The sequence below is a fragment of the Mya arenaria genome, chromosome 5 (assembly GCF_026914265.1).
Source record: "Mya arenaria isolate MELC-2E11 chromosome 5, ASM2691426v1".
Taxonomy (NCBI): Eukaryota; Metazoa; Mollusca; class Bivalvia; order Myida; family Myidae; genus Mya; species Mya arenaria.
Window position 1 is genome coordinate 20985067 of NC_069126.1, and position 23212 is coordinate 21008278.

General features: G+C 37.8%; 2 protein-coding genes across 2 annotated transcripts; one reads left to right on the forward strand and one right to left on the reverse strand.

Moving 5' to 3' along the window:
- Positions 1-1041: 1041 nt before the first annotated feature.
- On the reverse strand, positions 1042-18572 carry LOC128233410 (zinc transporter ZIP4-like). Its single transcript, XM_052947076.1, has 15 exons — positions 17906-18572; positions 14620-14863; positions 13877-14004; positions 12357-12468; positions 9381-9485; positions 8907-9037; positions 8331-8505; positions 7747-7916; positions 7168-7267; positions 6820-6878; positions 6464-6556; positions 6034-6151; positions 5626-5778; positions 3276-3463; positions 1042-2758 (listed from the first exon to the last, which is right to left on the reverse strand). The coding sequence occupies exons 1-15, from the start codon at positions 18140-18142 to the stop codon at positions 2633-2635; spliced, it is 2139 nt and encodes a 712-aa protein (XP_052803036.1). The 5' UTR covers positions 18143-18572; the 3' UTR covers positions 1042-2632.
- Positions 18573-19626: 1054 nt separating this feature from the next.
- Positions 19627-23205, forward strand: LOC128235303 (E3 ubiquitin-protein ligase TRIM35-like). The gene is made up of 2 exons (XM_052950117.1): positions 19627-19785; positions 21425-23205. Exon 2 carries the CDS (start codon positions 21434-21436, stop codon positions 22763-22765), a length of 1332 nt encoding a protein of 443 aa, XP_052806077.1. The 5' UTR covers positions 19627-19785; positions 21425-21433; the 3' UTR covers positions 22766-23205.
- Positions 23206-23212: the final 7 nt, after the last annotated feature.

A 23212-nucleotide genomic window follows, 5' to 3' on the forward strand; every position in this document is an offset into this window, starting at 1 on the left:
TAATGTGTAAACAAAATATGACGGTAAAGTTGGAAGGTAGTTGGTAGTTGGTAGTTGGGAATTCGAATATTCAACTACCTACCAGTTGCCAGTCGGGGAATCGAATATTCAACTACCTGCTAGTTGCCAGTCGGGGAATCGAATATTCAACTACTTACCAGTTGCCAGTTGGGTATTCAAATATTCACTACCTGCTAGTTGCCAGTTGGGGATTCGACAAACACTGTTTTAATTCACTTTTATTCGTATATTCGCCAGTCGGATATTTGACCATTTCCAGTCGATTATTCGCGAATGTTCAACTGCAAACCAGTCAGTAGTTGGGGATTCAGATTATGTCTATATGTATGGTTTTAAAGGTCACATATGGGAAAATTAATCGCCAAATGTTTCTTTATGCATGTACACATATGTATCTTTGCGACAAAAACACTGTTTTAATTTACTTTTATTCGTTTTTCGCTAGTCGGATATTCGACCATTTCCAGTCGATTATTAGCGAATATTCAACTGCTAACTTGTCAGTAGTTGGGGATTCAGATTATGTCTATATATATATATATATGGTTTTAAAGGTCACATATGGAAAAAATAATCGCCAATATTTCTTTATGCATGTACACATATGTATCTTTGCGACAAAAACACTGTTTTAATTTACTTTTATTCGTATTTTCGCTAGTCGGATATTCGACCATTTCCAGTCGATTATTAGCGAATATTCAACTGCTAACTTGTCAGTAGTTGGGAATTCAGATTATGTCTATCTATATATATATATATGGTTTTAAAGGTCACATATGGAAAAAATAATCGCCAATATTTCTTTATGCATGTACACATATGTATCTTTGCGAAACACACTGTTTTAATTCACTTTTATTCGTATATTCGCCAGTCGGATATTTGACCATTTCCAGTCGATTATTCGCGAATGTTCAACTGCAAACCAGTCAGTAGTTGGGGATTCAGATTAAGTTTATATATATGGTTTTAAAGGTCACATATAGGAAAATTAATCGCCAAATGTTTCTTTATGCATCTACCATATATATAGACATAATCTGAATCCCCAACTACTGACTGGTTTGCAGTTGAACATTCGCGAATAATCGACTGGAAATGGTCGAATATCCGACTGGCAAATATACGAGAAAAGGTAATTTTATACAGTGTTTGTCGCAAAGATACATATGTGTAGATGCACAAAGAAACATTTTGCGATTAATTTTCCCACATGTGACTTTTAAAACCATACATATAGACATAATCTGAATCCCCAACTACTGACTGGTTTGCAGTTGAACATTCGTGAATAATCGACTGGAAATGGTCGAATATCCGACTGGCGAATATACGAATAAAAGTGAATTAAAACAGTGGTTGTCGCAAAGAAACATATGTGTACATGTATACAGAAACATTTGACGATTAATTTTCCCATATGTGACCTTTAAAACCATACATAAAGACATAAACTGAATCCCCAACTACTGACTGGTTTGCAGTTGAACATTCGCGAATAATCGACTGGAAATGGTCGAATATCCGACTGGCGAATATACCAATAAAAGTGAATTAAAACAGTGTTTATCGAATCCCCTACTGGCAACTAGCAGGTAGTTGAATATTCGAATCCCCAACTGGCAACTGGTAAGTAGTTGATTATTCGAATCCCCAACTACCAACTACCTTCCAACTTTACCGTCATAAACAAAATACATGTGAATATATTATTAATGTGAAGTAACTGTTTGCAGCATATCAAAGTTAACTATTTGGTAAATATTAAAATGTATTTATTTAATAATCGAGGCATTATATGTTAAATGTGTTTGATATACAAATTAACTCTTTAATATTCATTTTTCATAAAAAAAACTGCCGTCTATCAAACATAGTTCCCCAAGTTCAGTTTCCACCGTACATACAATTATAATACATTTGCTTATAACGCGAACAATTAAGTAAATGGAGAAAATTGTGTAGTATCTGTTCTGACGCATTTCAAAGCCCATATAAATAAAACAACAGTTTTCTAACAATAGTTTCATTTTCACTCGAGGTAAGCTCGATGTATTTGGAGGTTTGGATTGCGCAAGTAATATTGCTTAATATATAAGTCTTAATTCATGGCATAATCGACATTCTAGAAGAAATGGAATTCATCTTCGAGTGTATTACAAGACTGACATTTTCGGTCATTTCTTTGGTATTTTTGAGGGCTTATGCCATCTGCCCATTTCTATTTCTAATCTATGTGAGGCTACTCTTAGTCGTGATAATGCTGTTCTGAATTTAGTGTGTATGGTGTCTAAATCTGACTGATAATCAAAGTTCGCAAATAGTATATACATGTATGTTGACGCCCTTGATGATCATTGTAAGTATTCATTCCATGTCACTTTCATTAATATTGATGATGGAGTTTGCTGAATTTTATCACCATTTGAAATTGTACAAACATTTACATTTACTATTGTAAAACCAACGGAACAAATTTAATCCTTTGTAATTTAATACAAGTGCTTTCCTGAATGGGAGTTCAGGCTCAGACTGGAGAACGTTCGTAAGCACCACCTTGTAGATGTTCTCTCCATATTTGGCTTGTATAAATATGAACTGGATTCTATTATAACTGGATTTTCTCCTCGAATATGGCTAGAATGAGCATCATGGCGACACCGAGGAGAATTCCCACGTTGTTGAGGAGGAAATCTCGCACGGGCTCCTCAGATCTGAGCAGCAGTTGCGGCAACTGAAATACGGACGTGTTCATGAACGACATTAATGTACAATTTCAAAATAATTGGCGTCATTATAACATGCCGTTTTCATAAACTTGTCAGAGACTGAGTGTAAAACACTTCTTTCCAACATTTAAACTACATGTATAACATGAACAGTTCACACGGTCAGTAGTTTAAAGCTATTGAATCTGATAGGATAATAAAACATCGATTTTAGATTCCGGATGACAGCGAAATAGGTACCAGCAGCCAATTGTACACAACATTTATAAGTTATCCACAGTTATCTTACACGTTTAAATGATTTTTTTGGTTGATAGTTCGTCTTGGAAAAAATACTGATCAATCAATCAGCAATTTGGCTATCTTTGACAAAACCAAAGAAACCACCAGTTTTATACTATGTTGTTGCCGGTAACTGTATACAGAATACTTAAGAATCATGCAATGCATTAAGAATCTTAACGCATATTTTGTGTCAAAATATGAGTTTAATAATTTAAGATACACCAATGGCCAACATACCATATTCACGAGAGCTATGTACAGAAACATGCCAGCAGTGATAGCGACGATCCACAGCTTGACCGAGTCATCGGCGGCAGCCGCCAACCCAACGAACAGCCCCGCCAGTGCCGTCAGTGAGGAAAGGAAGTTAAAGGCCAGCGCCCGGCCGAATGATAGTCCGGAGGAAAGAAGAATTGCGAAGTCGCCTACAAATGGAATGGGAATTTACAACTACATGATTATTTTATATATTATATAAATATATATTATAACGTATAAAACAATAATTTCGAAACATATTCATAAGTATGTTTTGGCGATATCCAGGATCCGGAGACAGTGATCGTGTTGATGAACCATGAATGACTGTTAGAACGAAGAAATGACCAGCGCCGTCACGAAAGGATTGAAAATTCACCTGCAATGTGATTATACAATCAGGAAATAAATACGAACCGGGAAACTATCGCCCTATATCCATTCTCAATACTTTATCAAAGATATTTGAACGACATATTGCGTCTCAGTTGCAAATGTTTTTTAAGAGAACGGATATTATACACAAAAATCAGTCGGGTTTCCGTCCAAATCACTCTTGTCAGACTGCATTAACCCATCTTATAGATACTTGGTTGAAGGGTATAGACAGTGGTGATTATGTAGGGGCCATTTATCTCGATCTCCGAAAAGCATTTGACTTAGTCGACCATGAAATACTCTTACACAAACTTAAACTTTATCACTTCACAGAAAGGTCTATGAAGTTATTTAGGTCCTATCTGACTAACAGGATGCAATTTGTGAAAGGGAACAACATAAATTCAGAGAAAATGAAAACTATGTCGGGTGTCCCTCAAGGATCAATACTCGGTCCCTTACTTTTTCTAATATACATCAATGATATGCCTTTAATTTCTTCCAATTCATGTATTGACTTATATGCAGATGATTCCACGTTATACAAAATAGGTCCAAGTATATTGAGCATTCAGTCAGATCTACAAAAAAGTCTTAATAGTGTGAGCTGTTGGTGTGAGACAAATAATATGTCAATCCATCCATCAAAAACCAAATGTATGATTCTATGTACTAATTATAAGGCATAACATGCATTGCAACTTGAACTGTCAATAGATGGATTGTCAGTAGAAAACGTGAAATGTCAAAAAGTCCTCGGGGTGCATGTTGATCAGACATTGTCATGGCATACACATTTTAAGACTGTAGTGAATAAGCTTAATTCAAAATTGGCACTTTTAAGAAGAATAGCATATTATTTAACAGACGAGATGAAATCATTGTATTATAATGCATATATCATGTCAAACATGGAGTACTGTTGTAGTGTCTGGGGACTTACACATTCCTCAGATACCACTAAAATCACTAACATTCAGAAAAGAGTGATTAAGCTAATAATGAAGTCGGGAACTAGCCACTGTGGAAACATGTTCAAACAGTCTGGGTTGCTATCTTTTGAAGACAGGTGCTATTATCATCTCTCATTACTTGTTTTCAAAAGCATGAATTGTTTGACTCCTTCGTACTTCACAGAATTGTTAACATTTGCCAAAAATGAGCACTATAACTTGCGTTCTTCAGAAAACAAGGATCTTTTTGTTGTAAAACCTAGAACAAACTATATCAAAAATACATTTGCCTATAAAGCAATGAAAATTTGGAATAATCTTCCTACATACATAAAATGTCAAGATAAGCTACCAGCCTTTAAACATGCATTAAAAGGCTACTTATTGGCAAAATAATTTTATCACATGAACAAAAAATCTTGACACTTTATTTAAATCACATTATAATAAATAGTTCATTGTTTACATGAATTGTGTTAATGTACGTATATGACATTCTTGCAACAACTTGTAATGGATACTACCAAATATGTAAATATATTGATTGAATGTGGTTTTACTGAATATATCTACATTATTTACAGTATGAAATTATTGTAATTTATAATCATCATATTAAACTGAGTTGTGTTTGTCGAAGAAATGTATGATAGTGATAGTGTGATTGTATGTTTTGTATGTTGCTTAATATGTATAGTACATGTGTTTTTGTAATACTTTTTGTGTGAAGGCCATGCTGGAAATAAGTAGTATGTCTGTAATGATTGTACACTTAGTATGTAACCTTCGTTAAATAAAGTTGTTATTATTATACATTTTTTATTTATTTATTTTATTTAATGTTTTTTTTTGTTTTTTTATTTATTTATTTTTGTGGGGGGGGGGGGATTTTTTGTGTGTGTGTGTAAGATAAATTTACGACGCGACCGGAGACTTTCAATATTGGAACCGGCCTCCGTGACAGCCGCCAGTAAAATCGCTATCACTAAAATATTTACCTAGTTCGTGCGGAAGTTCATGACAGAACACAGCAATAGTGGTCGCGACGCCGAGGGACAGGCGTGTGGAGAATGCGGCTCCGAGCGCCATTCCGTCCACGAAATTGTGGATCGCGTCCCCAACTATCACCATAACCGCTATTGTGGACAGGCCTATAAGATAAAAATGGAGCCAAGCGTATTTTATTATTTTTACACGAATTGGGACACAATATGAAAATATAAATAGACAATCGTTTTGGCAGGGCTACGCTTTAATAGCGCAATCACGCACCCACTCAGCAGTACACCAGTATCACCATTCCGCCACAGTAAGCAAACAAAAATGGAAACTACCGGATTATTTCCTCTGACAAATCGTCAACTCGTAGCACAAGGATTCTAAAACGTATAAATTCAGAAGTCCACCTTGTTTCTGCGGTTTATGTTTCATGTTGGAAACGGTGTCCACTTTTTCTTGATCCACCAGATCATTTTCTTTGAAGGACTTGAACCCCTTCTGGTACGCCTGATCAACGACCACCACCTTCAAGGGAGTAACAGTAAAATACATGTCTTCTAGAAACAATGCCGTGTAGTGCGCCAACAGAATGAAAAGTAACTCTCATAGGCTTGTTGATGTTCCTATTTCTGTACGAGTAGTTTCTCTTGGATACACTGGGGAATAACACTGGGCTGGCATTCAATATAGGTCTTAATTTGATCTAAGAACGATGTAGCTAATCGGATTACTTGTTATTAATAACTGACCAATAGAGTGAATGAATTCAATGATGTCTGACTATAAGACGAGCTTAAGTTGAATATTGAATACCACCCGGAGGTTTAATTGTTATACCTGTCCGTTGGCCGCCTCCCCATGCTGTGCAGCCGTCTGCATACAGCTATGACTGTGTCCGTGGCCACCTGAACTTGGATCGGATTGATAACGCTGTTGAAAATAAATATTGGGTATTTAAATTTTCGATTTGTGATAAAAAAAAAAGTCAAACTACCGATCAACTCCGATCGAAGTATTTGTAACAATCAAAGCTTTGAAATGATCGAAAAGAACATTGGGGATCTATTTAGCAATTAATTAGTTTTAAATTAAGCAAAATAAACTACACATGTCTGGCCTGAATAAACATTGTAATAGTGAATATTATTAAGTAACTTGAATAATTTAACTGTATTAAGTTATATTCAGCTTACCAAAAAACTAGGACGGTACAGGGTTATGAGCTTTTCAAACAGATAAAACACGTAGATTCCTGAAATACAGGGAAAACAATACATTATCTCATCCACTATTCAATCCTGATTATAAGCATAAGTGTCTCTTTCCTACAATGCATTCTTCCGAAAAGGAGTATTTCTATTATCTATGTTGTTATTTGTCTGTTAGTGCCTGTCATTTTTGATTAAAAATTATGCCCATAATAATGGTAAGAAAGAGTTATTCCAAGCTAAACCTGAGGTGGAAGTCATCTTAAGAGACAGTCAGTTTTGATTGTCATGCGTTCTATAGTCACAGTCACTACTCACGCACGTGAAGCGTACCTGCGCACGTGAGAAGGGAGAACCAAACGTACGGCTCCACCGCCTCGTGCTCCTCCTCTTCCATTCCCTCCTCGTCACCATGGCTATCGACACCGAGCGCCTATTTTTTATAAGTTGAATGTATATAGTGATGAACATCGCTATGATAAAAAAAATACGGCAATGAAAAGAACAGCTACATCAGCACGCACTTTGGTCCGAGCGTCCTCTTCCCGTCCTAACGTCCAAGAAAACAAAGGCACATGATGATCAAATGACACAAACATATAGGTATTAATACATAATTGCGCACATGAAACATGAAAGGGTGTGCGGCTCCACGAGCATATACCCCCCCCCCCCTCCGTCTTTTTTCGTCCGCTCACGCTCATCCTGACCCTGCGTCCCAAAAACTCGAATACTTTCTTAATCAAATTAACACAGGACCTTATTAACTGATTCGTTATTCATACCTAGTCTGAAATTGTCTCAATTGTCACGTTAACCATCACATTTATGCTTCGTAATGGCCGTGTCTGGCGCACTGTCTCGAAAAACTCGGGCTCCATACTACCTTAGACCACTCAAGTCAGTACTTACGACCGGAATAAGATGCAGGAGAGCGTCCGCGTACAGAGTTCCGACGGCGAGACCCAAGAAAACGGACATAAGCACTGAATGGGCGACTGAACCCGCACAGCGGACAAACACCGCGCCGACAGCCGAGCATGCGCACACGATCAACGTCGCCAGCGTACCGTAACCGTATTCTGAAGGAGAGGGCGTTATATTTGGCAGGTGACTTGATGGTTTATGGTTCCGTTTTACTAATGCAAATAAATACTTTTGTTTTACGAGTTCATGAATGAATATTTGAAGATCGTGTTAAAATGTGATAAAATTACTAGAAACTTGAAAAAGTCATTGGTGTCAGACTTATTGTATACTTTCTGAATGCAATAAAGCACTTTAGTTTCAAAACGTTACCAGTTTCGATTCCGAAAACTACTTGTTCCAAATCCGAAAGGTACCAGTTTAATCACAAAAGGTACACGTTTCGATCACAAAAAGCCCGGTTTCATCCCAAAAAGTTTCAATTAAGATTTACAGCGGCCATAATGTCGAAACCGTTACGTTGTCTAAGGATTTACAAATGGAAACAAATATAGTGTCAATTTCCATACTTTCGGCGTCCGTTGGGCCTTGAACCGTTATTTTTTCTGCATCTTTCACACAACTTCCGGCCAAGTTCTGTTGAAGTATGGCCGGACAGAGGCGCCCAATATCATCCCCGGAAATGGCGACCGGGTCCACGCTAAACACCGAGTACAGTTGGTCCGCCGTGTAACATGTGGTCTCCTGAGAATTTAATTAAAAGAACATAAAGATAAATATATCCCTTATTTATTTAACAAGTTTAATGCTAGGCGAATCAATAATTATTCAAATGGAAGCAGGCATTTTAATGAGTACTTTATTATAATAAACAGCTTGATTTCATAGAAAAAAAACAGCTTGAAGACTTCTGTGTTATTTTGAACTATTTCTCAAAGACGTTATGAATAGTTATGAATAGTTATGAATAGTGTATTTTACACTTAATCATAATCGATTTGTGTCTAGATTCTAGGTTAAGAAAAGGATATTTCTATGTTGTAAGCTGTTGCTTTTTCAGCTACCCCCCCCCCCATATAATAACTTGAATGAATAAAACATTTTAAAAAAACTACGTTTGTCTGCCAATGATTGTAAACTTTTACCCAATCGTGTTTCAAGAGGAACGTTGAGTGGTCCGCCTCCCGTCGGCGTCGTCGATGAGCGTCGTCATGTCCGGCGTGTGCCCCTGGCTGCACACTGCCGATCTCAAGTGCCGTGAATATCTGTTCCAGGTCTGGTAGGGAGAAAAGATAATACTTCACACATCTTATAATGAAAACTTAATTAAGAGGGTGTTGCCGGTCTCCTCTATGCCGGCGGTGGTATCGGGCTGCGCACTGCTGATCTTTGGCACCGTGAACACCTGCCCCGAGTCTTCTTTTGGAATGATACAGAACAATGAAAACTCAATAAAGGTGGCGTCGGTTGAAAACAATGTGGTCACGAATGCAACTGATCAGTTCAGACAATCGGATCACGCTCGGTTAGTATTACTAAATATACATTTAAGGGCATCAGCATAAGCAGTTGTTTTTTTCTCGGAACAGTTTTAAAATATAAACACGTTATACACAGACCTGCTTCTGTGACGGTGTCGTTTACGGCCCCAAGTGTCTCGAGAAGGTGGTCCGTGAAGAACTGTGGCCATGGCAACAAGCGACACTCCCTCGACACCGGCCATCCTGTAAAGAAGTTACCGCTTGTGTTGGATAGGTCGAGCTGGGATGTTTACACATGTGATGTTGACCTAAGTTTACAATAATCGTAAAGTAGTGATGGTGGAGGTGTTGGTGAACATGTTTGTGGTTGTGCTGGTAGTAAACGAATAATTATAACGTATAATTCTTGCGAAAAGGTGTAACAACCATTTAACTTTTTCCACAGTTTGGTAAAAAAAATGTGAAAAAATGAAGTCCATTGATGTACGTTTACGACTATTCTGAATAAATAATTATGTTAGTAACCTGTTCGATAAATAGGCTTGCTTATGAACATAAACGAAGAAATTGAGTGCCTAAGAAGGTCCCCTTAAGGCTCTTTTATATTTATATACATATATGTAAGCCGATTCGGTTTCCTTAAAATTTCCTAATTAACTTTGTCTTTTTAAGATAGTTCTTGTAATCATAATTTTGTAAACCCGGTATGACTATGGTGGCCTATTTCTGCTATCGTTCATTAAACATTCATCACAAGAGAACAACTATAACCACAATGTAAACAAATAACAATGTAACAATTCATTAACATTGGTATAATATGATCACATAATTAAACCCAAAGAGAAATATAGTACGTTTCTTTTATAGTGGATGCACATTAGTACAACGGAAGCAACGCACTGCAGCGTTTGCATTGGCGGTGTTCTCATGGCAACATATTGCACGAAACACTTTAAGTAAACTCCATTTGAAATAAAACACATTCCACATATCCAAAAATAGATGCGTGGCAAATAAATAAACACAATATATCGAATTGAGCCTACAAAAGCACATTAATTTACTGATACGACAGGCATATTTTTAAAGTTTATTGCACTAAAAAGTCTAGACAGCGATGTAATTCGAGCTGTTTATTATGCGTTTCTCTAGTGTATGAGACTGATTGAAACCTGTTGTTTGTTGTATATTAATTAAAAGAAAATTATAAATACAGTCAGTATTTAATCAGTCAATCAGGTCCACTAAAAATAAAACGCTTTAATACATATGTTGATTGCATTGGCCCTAACAGGATCTAAATTGCTCACATGACTTCTAAGGGTTTGATATAAAAGTGTCCACCTGCGTTATAAGGATCTGATCTATAATTGTCAACCTGCGTTCTAAGGGTCTGTTTCTAAATTGCTAACAAGCGTCCTTAGTATCTTATCTATAATTGTGCACCTGCGATCTAAGGATCTGATCTATAATTGTGCACCTGCGTTCTAAGGATCTGATCTATAATTGTCAACCTGCGTTCTAGGGATCTGATCTATAATTGTGCACCTGCGTTATAAGGATCTGATCTATAATTGTCCACCTGCGTTCTAAGGATCTGATCTATAATTGTGCACCTGAGTTCTAAGGATCTGATCCATAGTTGTCAACCTGCGTTCTAAGGATCTGATCTATAGCTGTCAACCTGCGTTCTAAGGATCTGATCTATAATTGTCAACCTGCGTTCTAAGTATCTGATCTATAATTGTCCACCTGCGATCTAAGGATCTGATCTATAATTGTCCACCTGCGTTCTAAGGATCTGATCTATAATTGTGCACCTGCGTTCTAAGGATCTGATCTATAATTGTGAACCTGCGTTCTAAGGATCTGATCCATAGTTGTCAACCTGCGTTCTAAGGATCTGATCTATAGTTGTCAATCTGCGTTCTAAGGATCTATAGTTGTGCACCTGCGTTCTACGGATCTGTTTCTAAATTGCTAACATGAGTCCTTAGTATCTAATCTATAATTGTCCACCTGCGATCTAAGGATCTGATCTATAATTGTCCACCTGCGTTCTAAGGATCTAATCTATAATTGTGCACCTGCGTTCTAAGGATCTTATCTATAATTGCGCACCTGCGTTCTAAGGATCTGATCCATAGTTGTCAACCTGCGTTCTAAGGATCTGATCTATAGCTGTCAATCTGCGTTCTAAGGATCTATAATTGTGCACCTGCGTTCTACGGATCTGTTTCTAAATTGCTAACATGAGTTCTTAGTATCTGATCTATAATTGTCCACCTGCGATCTAAGGATTTAATCTATAATTGTGCACCTGCGTTCTAAGGATCTGATCCATAGTTGTCAACCTGCGTTCTAAGGATCTGATCTATACTTGTCAACCTGCGTTCTAAGGATCTATAATTGTGTACCTGCGTTCTACGGATCTGTTTCTAAATTGCTAACATGAGTCCTTAGTATCGGATCTATAATTGTCCACCTGCGCTCTAAGGATCTGGTCCTAAATTGCTCACATGAATTCTAAGGATCTAATCTATAATTGTCCACCTGCGTTCTAAGGATCTGATCTATAATTGTCCACCTGCGTTCTAATGATCAGGTCCTAAATTGTTCCTAAAACTGTCGTTTAGTTGCACTTGTGCCCTTTTACATGACCTAACATGATCCATGCACATTTAACCCTGACCTATAGTTTATATAAAATAACCATTTTGGAAATTAAAGATTGTGTTAGTGGGGACAACGCTTTTTTAATTGTAAACGACCAAGGAGTTCCGATTGAAGCTCTGTACGCTAATGTGGATACAATTATTACGACCAAGTTTCATGAGGTTTGAGTGGAAATTGTGACTAAAATTATATGCCAATGACTAGCGCATACTTTTGATCCGTGACCCAATTCAAGGCATTGTATGTAAAGACAGTCAAACATTCTGACCAAATTTAAAAAAGAGACAACAAATGGCTTCTACGGATTGTTACCTGTTGACCCTACCCCCCCCCCCCCCCCCCACCCCCCCGTCATGTCTACCTCTTAATTAGTTCACTTTTCGACACCCCGACCCCAAACCTCGACCCTAATGGTTTTCTTTGAATACTACTGACCTCTGACTATATGAAGGACAACCAGCGACGCCAAGTGAGCGAGGTTGGAGAAGTTTGCAGTCCGCTCGACCGGAAGTGCCATCTCGTGGAAAACCACGTCCGCTCCCAAGCACTGGAAAGAAAAAAGTTTAAATTTCAAAGCTATTTGGGATATTTGGTCATACTTGCAAAGTTTATGCGTATGACCTCATATAATCGGCATTATGCAAAACAAAACAACATGCATGACAGTTAAAAAGTGCATATATTAAATATAACATACTTTATCGGCCTGAACAAATATGAGGTTAGGCATTCAACTCGGACAAGTGTGTTTTTCTAGAGTAACCCCCCCCCCCCACCCCCACCCCCATATAATACAAGAAGCTTTCATATCAGAGTATAGTTTCCTGGCAATTTCTTTAACAGCTTTTCTGTAATCACACAACAAACATATGTATATGTTAAATAACAATGTGTGTCACGTTGCTTTACTTTAAACTTGTTTTCAATTATATATTATGAACGAATACGCTTTTATTTTGTACAGACCGTTTTTCAGTCAAATGCTATTTTGACAACTGGTCTGCTACGCTAGTCCAGTACAATGGACGCAATTATAATGACATTGATCTAGAGGTTCTTTGATGTTTTTCTTTATAAAACATTTCACTACTTTAAATACCATGTATGGTAAAAATAAATTATCGCGTCTAAAGTAATCAGAGTTATAAAACACGCTGGCCAACGACTTTAAAAGTGCAATTTTAAACAATCACCGCTTCTTTTGTAATTTCAAATTCTATCGAAGAGAAAAGGCGCAATAAATCTTTCTCTTTCTACATTTGATGTCATCTTTGTCGGTGTCACCTCACCCTGAACGAGTTAAATAGAACATATAGGAGACCCAATATAGGTGAAGCCAATTTAAGCAGATTTTTAATGCATTATTATCTTTATGGCTTATGCTTATTGCCTTTAATGATCAAAACGAAATTATGGTTTGTGATATTTTGGTGATTATTTTCAGCTGAGATAGGCTAATGCTATATTACATGTACACAAATCATATCCTTTTTTATCATTAAAGAAGCACAATACCTGTTACAATTAATTTCTTTTTCTTAATTGTAATGCATTTTTATGTTTAATTCAATTGACTTTTGATAATAAAAAAGCATATGCGTGTGTAGAGTTAAAATTATAAGCGATATTTGGCGTTTTTTAACTTTGTGGCAACGTAGCTTTTAATTAAGAATACAGTTATAAAGGCTGATATCTTTCTAGCTGTACATAAATCTTGTATTTGTTTTGTTGTGATTATTAAAACAATATGAGTTGTACGTAAAAACGCATTTTAAAAAACAAATGCGCCAACCACTATTGCACGCCTTTAAAGTCAATGGTTTTAACATAGTAATGCATTGAAATAAAAAACAAAACAACATTTGTTCGCATCAATCATTAATGTGCCCCTTAAAGCTGTAATCAGGACTCAATATGGTAAGGGCGTCTACCCACCAAAGTGAAACACCACTAACATTGGGCTTAAAAGATTTGTTGACAGTATGTTCGTCCTCCGAGTGTCCGTCCTCTGAGTGTTCGTCCTCCAAGTGTTCGTTCTCCGAGTGTTCGTCTTCGTCAGTATGCTCCTGTTGACTATCACTGGCTGGAATCATATAATATCACAGTTATATTTTAAGAATGCTGTTTAAAATGTATTGTACATTTGTCCATATTTTTAAATGTAGATTTTGTCGTGACGGTGATCGGTTTTGGGAAATATTATTCCAAAAACACCCAGTTGACATAACAAATACATTATTTTTGAAATCGTGAGTAATTTTCATAAAAACTCGAATTACATAAACATCGTGCCAGAACGTACCATTTGGAGACCGTCGGTACTCTGAGCGATGTATTACTATGATAACTAGCGAAATATATGTAAGATTTTACAAAACTGCCATTAATACTTATAATAATGATGCATGTTTACATCACATTTTCAGCGGGTTAAAATTCCCCGACATTTCTAATATTTCTTTAGATAAATTTAAGAGATTTGCTAGATGTTTTCTTGTCATTGTTTCAAATGGACTAATATGATTGTTTGTTTTCCATTGTATACGCATACAAATAATAAAACAAAAACATACACACACATTTTTCAAGTCGAAACAGGCTTTTATTTTTGACTCAGTCGAAGAAAGTGTAGGTCCTTTCACACTAACACGTACTAAACAAAGTCGAAAAAAACTAGAACTATCTCCCTTGAACGTACCTTCTAAATCAAGCATATCCAAGTACTCCTGAAATCGTTCCACGTCTATCCGGCCATCGGCGCTGATATTTCCGGTCAGCCAAAGTCGGCGCTCCTCGAAACTGGTCGACGACGACCGAACCTCCGAGTGACAACTTCCTGAAAGCGCTGGGGCGACCGCCAGGAGGTCAATGGACACCTGACCCCAGCATTCCTCGTCCACCAGGCCACTACATCCGGTGAGCAATAACGTCATGTTCAGGCACTGGAAAACCCAAAATGGCGAATAAGGTTAGCATTTTCTCATTCTAAAAAAATACTGGCTTTGCTGACTAGACGACCGACTGATCGACGTCCGAATAACCGATCAGCTGACGGGTCGATCAACAACAAACTAACCAACCGATTGACAGATCCACCGATTGACCAACATACATGACTGACCGACCGACCAACTGACCGATTTATATCTAATAATCTACAAATAACGGATTTACTGACTATTTCCTGCTCAACAAAAGGAAGCTTTACCTGGTTTCATGGTGATACAAATGTTTAAAACTTGTCCAAATCCAAAACGTCCAAGTTAAAAAAATATACAATATAGGAGAAAAAAGTAATAAAACACGCTCAAAATGTCCCATTTCGGATTAGAAATAATAAACAAATTGGGGAGTACCCAAAAACTTCACTGCCAGCGCTTTTTAAACAAATAAATTTCGCTTCTGAGGTAGGGGCGCAAGTCAAAAGGTTACGCCCCTTAGTGCGTCAAATCCTGGAACCGCCCCTGTTTTTATGGAATGCCATAGCAGAAATTTATTTTCTTTTTTTATAGCAGTTCAGCCTTAAAACAACCAATGATCCAAATCAACGCCTCAAAATAAAATATCTAAATAGAACACTTAATCAAAATCCGCCATTTCTAACTGAAGTTATTGATTAGTAACCAATTTTATATTTTGAACAGTGAACGTGACCTCTTCCGCCAAAATCTAATCTAAAGGTGCATGTTCACATAAGTTTGCAATATTCCAAGCTGCATAGCTTGTATGCAATTTCCAACTCAAGTTATTAAGCAGAAACCATTTTCTATTTTTAGCAATCTTTTCCATAACCTTGACCTCACTGACGCCTAAATTCAATCACATTTTTTGCATCAGGCTCCTATAAATTTATGTTATCGAGACATGTCATTCTTAGCTCAAGTTATTGAGTATCTTTAGTTTCTATTTTATTAACAAAAATATTAATCGTGCACCGACTGATCCTAAATGCTCTTCACATCAACTTTCTATTTACCAAGCTCCGTCGATATAATATATTGCAAGCAAAGGATATTGAACAAAAACCATTATTCACTTGTAAGCAACACCGACATTTACCTTGACCCCACTGATTCTCTAGTTAAACGCATAAAATGTCTTCACATAAACTTCCTTCTCGAAAAGTTCCATCACTACCCATCAATTAAAACTAAAATAAACTTTTAAACCAACGACACCAACTTGACATTGACCTTGATCCCGCTGACCCCAAATTCCTTGACCTTCAAGCTTAAAGCATTTGAGCTGAAACTTTTTTTAACCAACGACCTTGACATTGGCCTTGATCCCGCTAACCCCAAATTATCTTAACATAATCTTCCCATCCAACGAGTTTCATCAATATCCTTAAAAATAACTGAAGTTATTTTTATTTATTGCTACAGCGACCTTGACCCTAAAAGCAATTGCAATGTAAGTCATGAAGCTTGCTACACAGTAACTACACTACAAAGTATGTCTAAATGGACTTACTAAGCGGATTTTTATATATCAAAGAGACAGCGACCTTGACCTTATGAAGCCCAAAACAAATCCAAGGCTACGTCTTCACATAATTTACTTACTTAACAAGTATCATCACTACCCACATATTTGAAATAAATTTACTAAGCCTAACTACCTGTTTTCTAAAAGTTATTATGATTTTCGTATTTGTGAATGCCCCAGCGAGTACTGAACACTCGAATTATTAAAATGTGCAAATTCATCTAGTGTTTTAATAAAATTATATTGATTCAGAATCACCTTGCGTACTAACAATGTTGTCAACAAATTAATAAAAAAAATAATTTGATGACAACTCCCGAGTTCGTGCATTTGTAAACTATATTTACGGTAAGCACCATTCCCAAGTTGACACTACTTCAAGATAGACTACTAAATATTAAAATTGAAAGCATCCCCAATGCTCCACCCCACCACGTGTACCGTAAACAGCATTGATGTGATATCAGATACAGCGTATCAAATAGTATTAGAATTCAACCGACAGTTTCAGCAAACGAAATTGCAGATATGCAATTAATACGTAATAAGCATAATCATTTAAAAGTTCAACTTCCAAAGGTGTTTAAAAGTCCACCGCCTGTCAATCATCCGATTAAAGGTCCGCCTACTGCCACCCATCAGATACACACTTGATCCTTGCGTCTGATGTTGCGTTGACAATGTGTCAGCCAATGTGGTTGTATTCTTAGTCAGTTATATGTCTTGAATTAATATGTGAATTATTAAGAAGGGCTCGTTCGCTACGCTCACTATATTCCTTAAACAAATTTGAGATTCTGCGTACCTACCATTACAGACCTTTCCATGAAGTGGTCTAAACTGCAAAATGGTAAGTCTCGGCGTATTGCGAGCCACCCTCATGAGTATAATGCACCAGTCGATTGTGACCACGCCCCCACCCCCCAGGTCCGGGAGTATACCGGGGATAGCCGGGGAAATGGCCGGTGTTTTCACCTTCCAGATGGCCCCGCAGTGCCGGGTGAATGCGGTGGTTTTGTGTTCGCAAAAATATAGCGGGGATGGGCCTAACCTAGGGTCCCTGGGGTGCGGGGGGTATTTGGCGGGGATTTAACCATCTCTTCGTCCCCGCAGAGGGGTTTCATCTGGGGTTGGCTGGACCGAAAGTCCAAGTCCCCGCTATTCCCTGGACCTGTGGGGCGTGGTTCAGTTGACTGTTGCATAAAACACTGATTTCAATAATATAGCGTGTTCTGCCGGTAGGGAAAGTTTCAGTTTACGGGTATTTAATAGGGGCCATTACAGACGGCGTTTAATGAATTCCCATATCTATTACCTCTGATTGTTTACGCTCAAAATTATTTCACAGGAAACAAGGGTTTGAGCCGTTCAGTTACCCAAAATAGAAGTATTTAGCCAAATCCAACAAGCCGCAGGGAATGCACAGACAGTGAAAACCATCTGTTAAACTATATGATTAAATTGTGTGTACAGATATACCGAATACCGGAACTTACGTAGTTGTGCTGACATGGGCCTGTAGTTCTGTCAGCATCACAATGGAACCGATTCACAAACACCGCCACCACTTCCTGTAGCCGCGTCTCGGTGAAGCCGGAAGTGTCCGTCACGTTCAAGTACTCCAGAATCTCCTCAAAAGGGTCAACGCCACCGACGTCCTCGTGCTCCCCGGAGCCACCGGCAAGTCGTGCTCCAAGAATGTACACAAGTGATAGTAGTATCCAGATCTCCATTTTTGATTTAAGACAAACGTACTGTTATCTAAAAATTATTGGTAATATCTGTTCCGAACTTTGATAGGTTCTGTTTTGTTCTTATGTCAATATCTTGAGACTACTCTTTTTTAGTACTATAACACCACTGCCGTCGCAATCCTACAGTACTTCACTCAAGCGGCGTGTAAGCTTTCACGGTTTGCAGTTAAGCCTCAAAGTGCATCAAAAATAGGAAAATGTGAAGCCAGCGCAAATCTGATTGGCTGTTCAGTATCACATGTTACTTAAATATTGATTTTGGTTTTATTCAAGTAGACGGAATGAAAACATACAGAAGAACGGCGCTTTTGTAATTCCAACACTTTTAAAAGAAATGATTGTCAACGTGTTGCGTGTACCGGGCTATATCAATAATTTGTAAGCGATCGTTAATTTGTCACTCGTTTCAAATTTCAGGAAGCAAAGATGAAATCTAGAAATCTCCAACCTGATTGGTTTCTGTTCAATTTGTATAACACGTGTGCATGCATGCATATTAAAAAATAAATTGAAAATGTCAGGCGTTTTAAATCCGGTTTTCTATAAATGTATTATATTTAAAGTGCCATTAATGTCATTTTCCTGACCATGATAGTTATAACAGATAAAAAAGTTTTCTTTTTTCAGTCATGAATACACATATTTCATTCGCATACACATATGTTTTTCAATACGTCTACTAAATCAAACCGGCATTCTTTTTAGATACATTATCTACTCTCTTCACAAATGGGTGGATTGCTAACATTTTAACGCTATATTTTCAATTGTATCATTTTTACGCTAAGAAAAATACATTGACCACTGTGTGTTTAACTACCAGTCTTCGGAGATCGGAGAGCACGTGTAAGGTTTCATGTTGCCAAACAATAGAGCTCTGTTAGGCCATATCAAATAAGCATTGAGTAAAATCATGTCTCAGTTTCGAACCAATAACTTCTGAAAATGTATTATCCTTTATTTCAAAAGACTTCAAAAGACTTCTGAAATATGTATACAAATGCATTCATGCAGGGGTAAATACGTGATTTATTTTTAGTTCAAGGTAAGGCTTTTAAAAAGCGCTTGACATTTCGGCCGATGTTTTTCAGTATTGCCTTATGGGTTTCACGTTTTACAGAGATGACATGTTTCGTTCACCAATCGGATCATCTCGGTAATTTCCGTACTCATTCGTAAATGTCTCGTTTTTGGAACGGACGTGAGTCTCCTTACGATTCGTATCACATTGCAATATGAAGTAAGTAAAATGCGTACTTTATTCCTTACAGCACTTGCAACTTGATACACACCAAAATTAGCATGTAATACCCATCACAAGATTTCTTTACAAGTATAAATCCAGTGATTTTGTATGCGGGACATACAGAACATGTACTTTGTATACAGTCTTCCCTACGCTTCGTAAGCCGAAAAGGAAAATCAATACGATTATTCGTATTTAAACTAAACCTGAGCAAATATTGATCACCTGTATATTTTAAGGCTTACTTTAACAGTTCTTTTGGTATCTGTAAAGATTTTATGAACAAGATATCATGAATGTATATTAATCTTTTGCTTATGAAATTTTGGTTCATTTGGGAATTTTAAATCACATGTAACTTTAAACGGTCATTAGGGTAAGTAGTACCACCTTAATTACGCTGTCATCAAGTTACTGAATTCTTCCTTACTTTACCTTTCTTAATACTTACATGTACTTATCCTTTCTTGCTTACATGCACTTCACCTTTCTTAATACTTGTATGTCCTTCACCTTTCTTGCTTCCAAGTACTTCCCATTTCTTGCTTACATGTACTTCACCTTTCTTGCTTACATGTGCTTCACCTTTCTTGCTTACATGTGCTTCATCTTTCTTGCTTACTTGTACTTCACCTTTCTTAATACTTATATGTCCTTCACCTTTCTTGCTTACATGCACTACACCTTTCTTGCTTACATGTACTTTACCTTTCTTGCTTACATGCACTACACCTTTCTTGCTTACATGCACTACACCTTTCTTGCTTACATGCACTACACCTTTCTTGCTTACATGCACTACACCTTTCTTGCTTACATGCACTACACCTTTCTTGCTTACATGCACTACACCTTTCTTGCTTACATGCACTACACCTTTCTTGCTTACATGTACTTTACCTTTCTTGCTTCACCTTTCTTGCTTAATACTTGAATGTACTTCTGATCACCTTTGTTGCTTAAATGCACTTCACCTTTCTTGCTTACATGTACTTCACCTTTCTTGCTTACATGTACTTCATCTTTCTTGCTTATATGTACTTCACCTTTCATTATTCACTTGTATTTTTTGAAATGCCTTTTACCATTTTATATTACGAAAAAATACCTTAAATAAGTAGAAAATCAAATCGTCCAGTTTATTGTAAGTTTTTTTCAACAACAACAAAACGTCAACTCATTCCCGCCATCTGTAGCCACTTCCTGTTATTCATGTGCATATTGAATTGGGTTGTGATTGTTTTCTGCTTTTGTTTCCTGCATTCAAGGACTTTGTCTGAATTCTGAAGTTGATAATTGAAATGTTCATTTAAGATTAATATGGATATAATGTTTACTTTTTATTACAAGCATTTCCCAATCTCAACACATTTTATCGCAGAGTATTATTCAAAGCCAGTAATATGTTACTCTTTTTAAAAAGTGCAATCTCTCATAAATTCTGTTGATACTAATGCAGATATAATAAAGGGAAAATAATTATACATGTATGTAGATACAAAAATCTACTCGAGCAATTGCTCAACCATAATGAGTTGTACTCAAATGTTTAATATGCATACTTCTGAACCGTTTTCTTAATATCTCTCAACAATGTCATAACCATATACGCAAGTACGCGGCTGAACCAACATGATTCCGACGAAAGAAAAAAAAATCAGCCAAAGTTGCAGTATGTGACTTGACTACATGATCCTAAAACTGTCCATTTACTAGTACTAAATAGAGTACCAGAGTACCTAAAATGCACCAGATTGCGCCATTTCCGAGGGGTCATTCACCCGGACCCCCCTCAAGCACAATTATGAATCTACATAAATATAGGACTAGCTACGCCACTGAATAACATATAAAGGAACGCGTTTTTAAACTGAAGAGAAAAACATAAACGCCGTTTGCATTATACTGGTAAATGATATGGTATTGGTGCGTCAATATCTATCTCGTTTTACATTAGAAGTAGGTATACATGTCATGAAACTCACTATACCATACATATCCATTCTACAATTCAGGTCAACCACATGGCGGGTCGTTTGGCAAGCACGCTACAGGCAGAGTACCTTAGCTGTTCAATCTGTCTGGAGCCCTTTCGGCAGCCCCGTGCGCTTCCCTGCGAGCACGTGTTCTGCTGTTCCTGTCTCGTGCAACACGTGGACGCAACGCATGTGCGCCGCAGAGATCACATCGAGGTCAGTTGTCCGCTTTGTCGGAACCTTGTGTCCATAAAGGCTCGGGCAGAGTTTGATCCGCACTCATGGGTGGTTACCCTCCCAAGCGATTCGCTCATAGAATCGCTGCTAGCAACCGTCAACCAGCACAGGGGCTCGGCACCCAGGCATCCTGAGCGGTTGCCAAGAATATGTGACGTACATGGCGGAAAGCCAAAAGAAGCTTACTGTTTCACGCATGCGCAGACGATTTGTTGGGAATGCGCAGCGCGAGATCACCGCATGTGCGAGGTAGATTCATCTGAGAAAGCACGAGATATCGTATTGCCACAAATTGAAGCATTAAAAGAGGATGTTTCGAAGCAGTTGGCAAAAGCACGGGAAATGAGTGGCTCTGATAAGAACTTTACCGAGACAAAAACAAAGACTTTGTACGAAATCCTAGATATGGAAAACGCTCTAGATCAAGTGTACTCATCGGCCAAGCAGCAAATCGCGCACCTGCGCGCAGACGTCGAAGAATGTACCCGGCATCACCTGGACGCTCGAAAAGATTTCTACGACGTGGTCACGTGTCTACTGGAGCATAATTATGTTCTGGACACGTTGTGTGGTAACACTGACACCGGCCACGTGCTATGCGCGCTCGAGAAAATAAGGCATGAAATAAGCGAAGCAAAAGTGGACTTGACTAAAGTAGAAAGCGCACAAAATACTGACAATCACTCAATGAGGTTTGTGCGAGATGCCGAAATGGATGCGTTTCTACGAATGTACACAAGTGTGGGATTTATCGACTCCAACGTCCCCGGCCACGGTGATATACAGCTGGAAGCGCAGACGCAAAGAGATGCCCCTTCCTCAATCTCACATATACTGAAGAGAGCACCTCTAAAACCCTCTGCACCTCCGAGCCAAACGCCTTCCACCAAGACCCGTTTGACTAACAATCAAAAGTCTTCAGTTAAGACCACTTCCCCTGGTATTCAGAATTCAACTAAAACAACTGTCTCACAGACAGTACCCTTGCCACCCAAAATTATCTCTACTCCTGGCAGTCAAACTTCATCAACTAAAAGCACTGCGTCTGGACCTCAGACTTCGACCAGTAAACCCCCTGGCCCTCTTGGTCAGAAGACGACCGCCAAAACTACAGTTGCCTGGAAAAAGAACGCAAAGAAATGAACCATCTATGATGACAAGCATTTGAGTAAATCTGACGAAGTTGAAATATATCCAGTAGATATTTTACTTCACAAGGTTTTCGAACATCCGTGCCTTTCATTGGTATTCATGTGTCACACAAAGGAATTCTTTGGCTGTTTGTCACTTTTAGCTAGTAATTTCAACCGCGTTGTTGCTGCTTTATACATGCAGTGAGAAGGCAGAAGACAGACACACAGACACACGTACATAAGACTATACAAGTGTGATGAAGCAGACGTTCAGTTTATAGAAATAAATGATGAGCGTGATTCGTACGAGGTTGAAATTCGTCATTTTTATTTAACATAATTCCTCATTATTTTTTCAATTGTTAAATGGTCGCCGTGAGACGGACGGACGGACAAATTACTATATGCTGACCTGCGCGGGGGAGGTAGGGGGCATAATAAAACTAACATTCCATTT

Excerpts from the sequence above, each read along its gene's own strand:
- LOC128233410 (XM_052947076.1), bottom strand. The coding sequence starts at position 18,142 with ATGGAGATCTGGATACTACTATCACTTGTGTACATTCTTGGAGCACGA. Across the intron at positions 8,506-8,906 it reads TCCTCTTGAAACACGATTGG|GAGACCACATGTTACACGGC; the intron begins GTAAAAGTTTAC and ends TTAAATTCTCAG. Across the intron at positions 7,917-8,330 it reads AGGCCCAACGGACGCCGAAA|AATACGGTTACGGTACGCTG; the intron begins GTATGGAAATTG and ends CCTCTCCTTCAG.
- LOC128235303 (XM_052950117.1), top strand. The coding sequence starts at position 21,434 with ATGGCGGGTCGTTTGGCAAGCACGCTACAGGCAGAGTACCTTAGCTGT.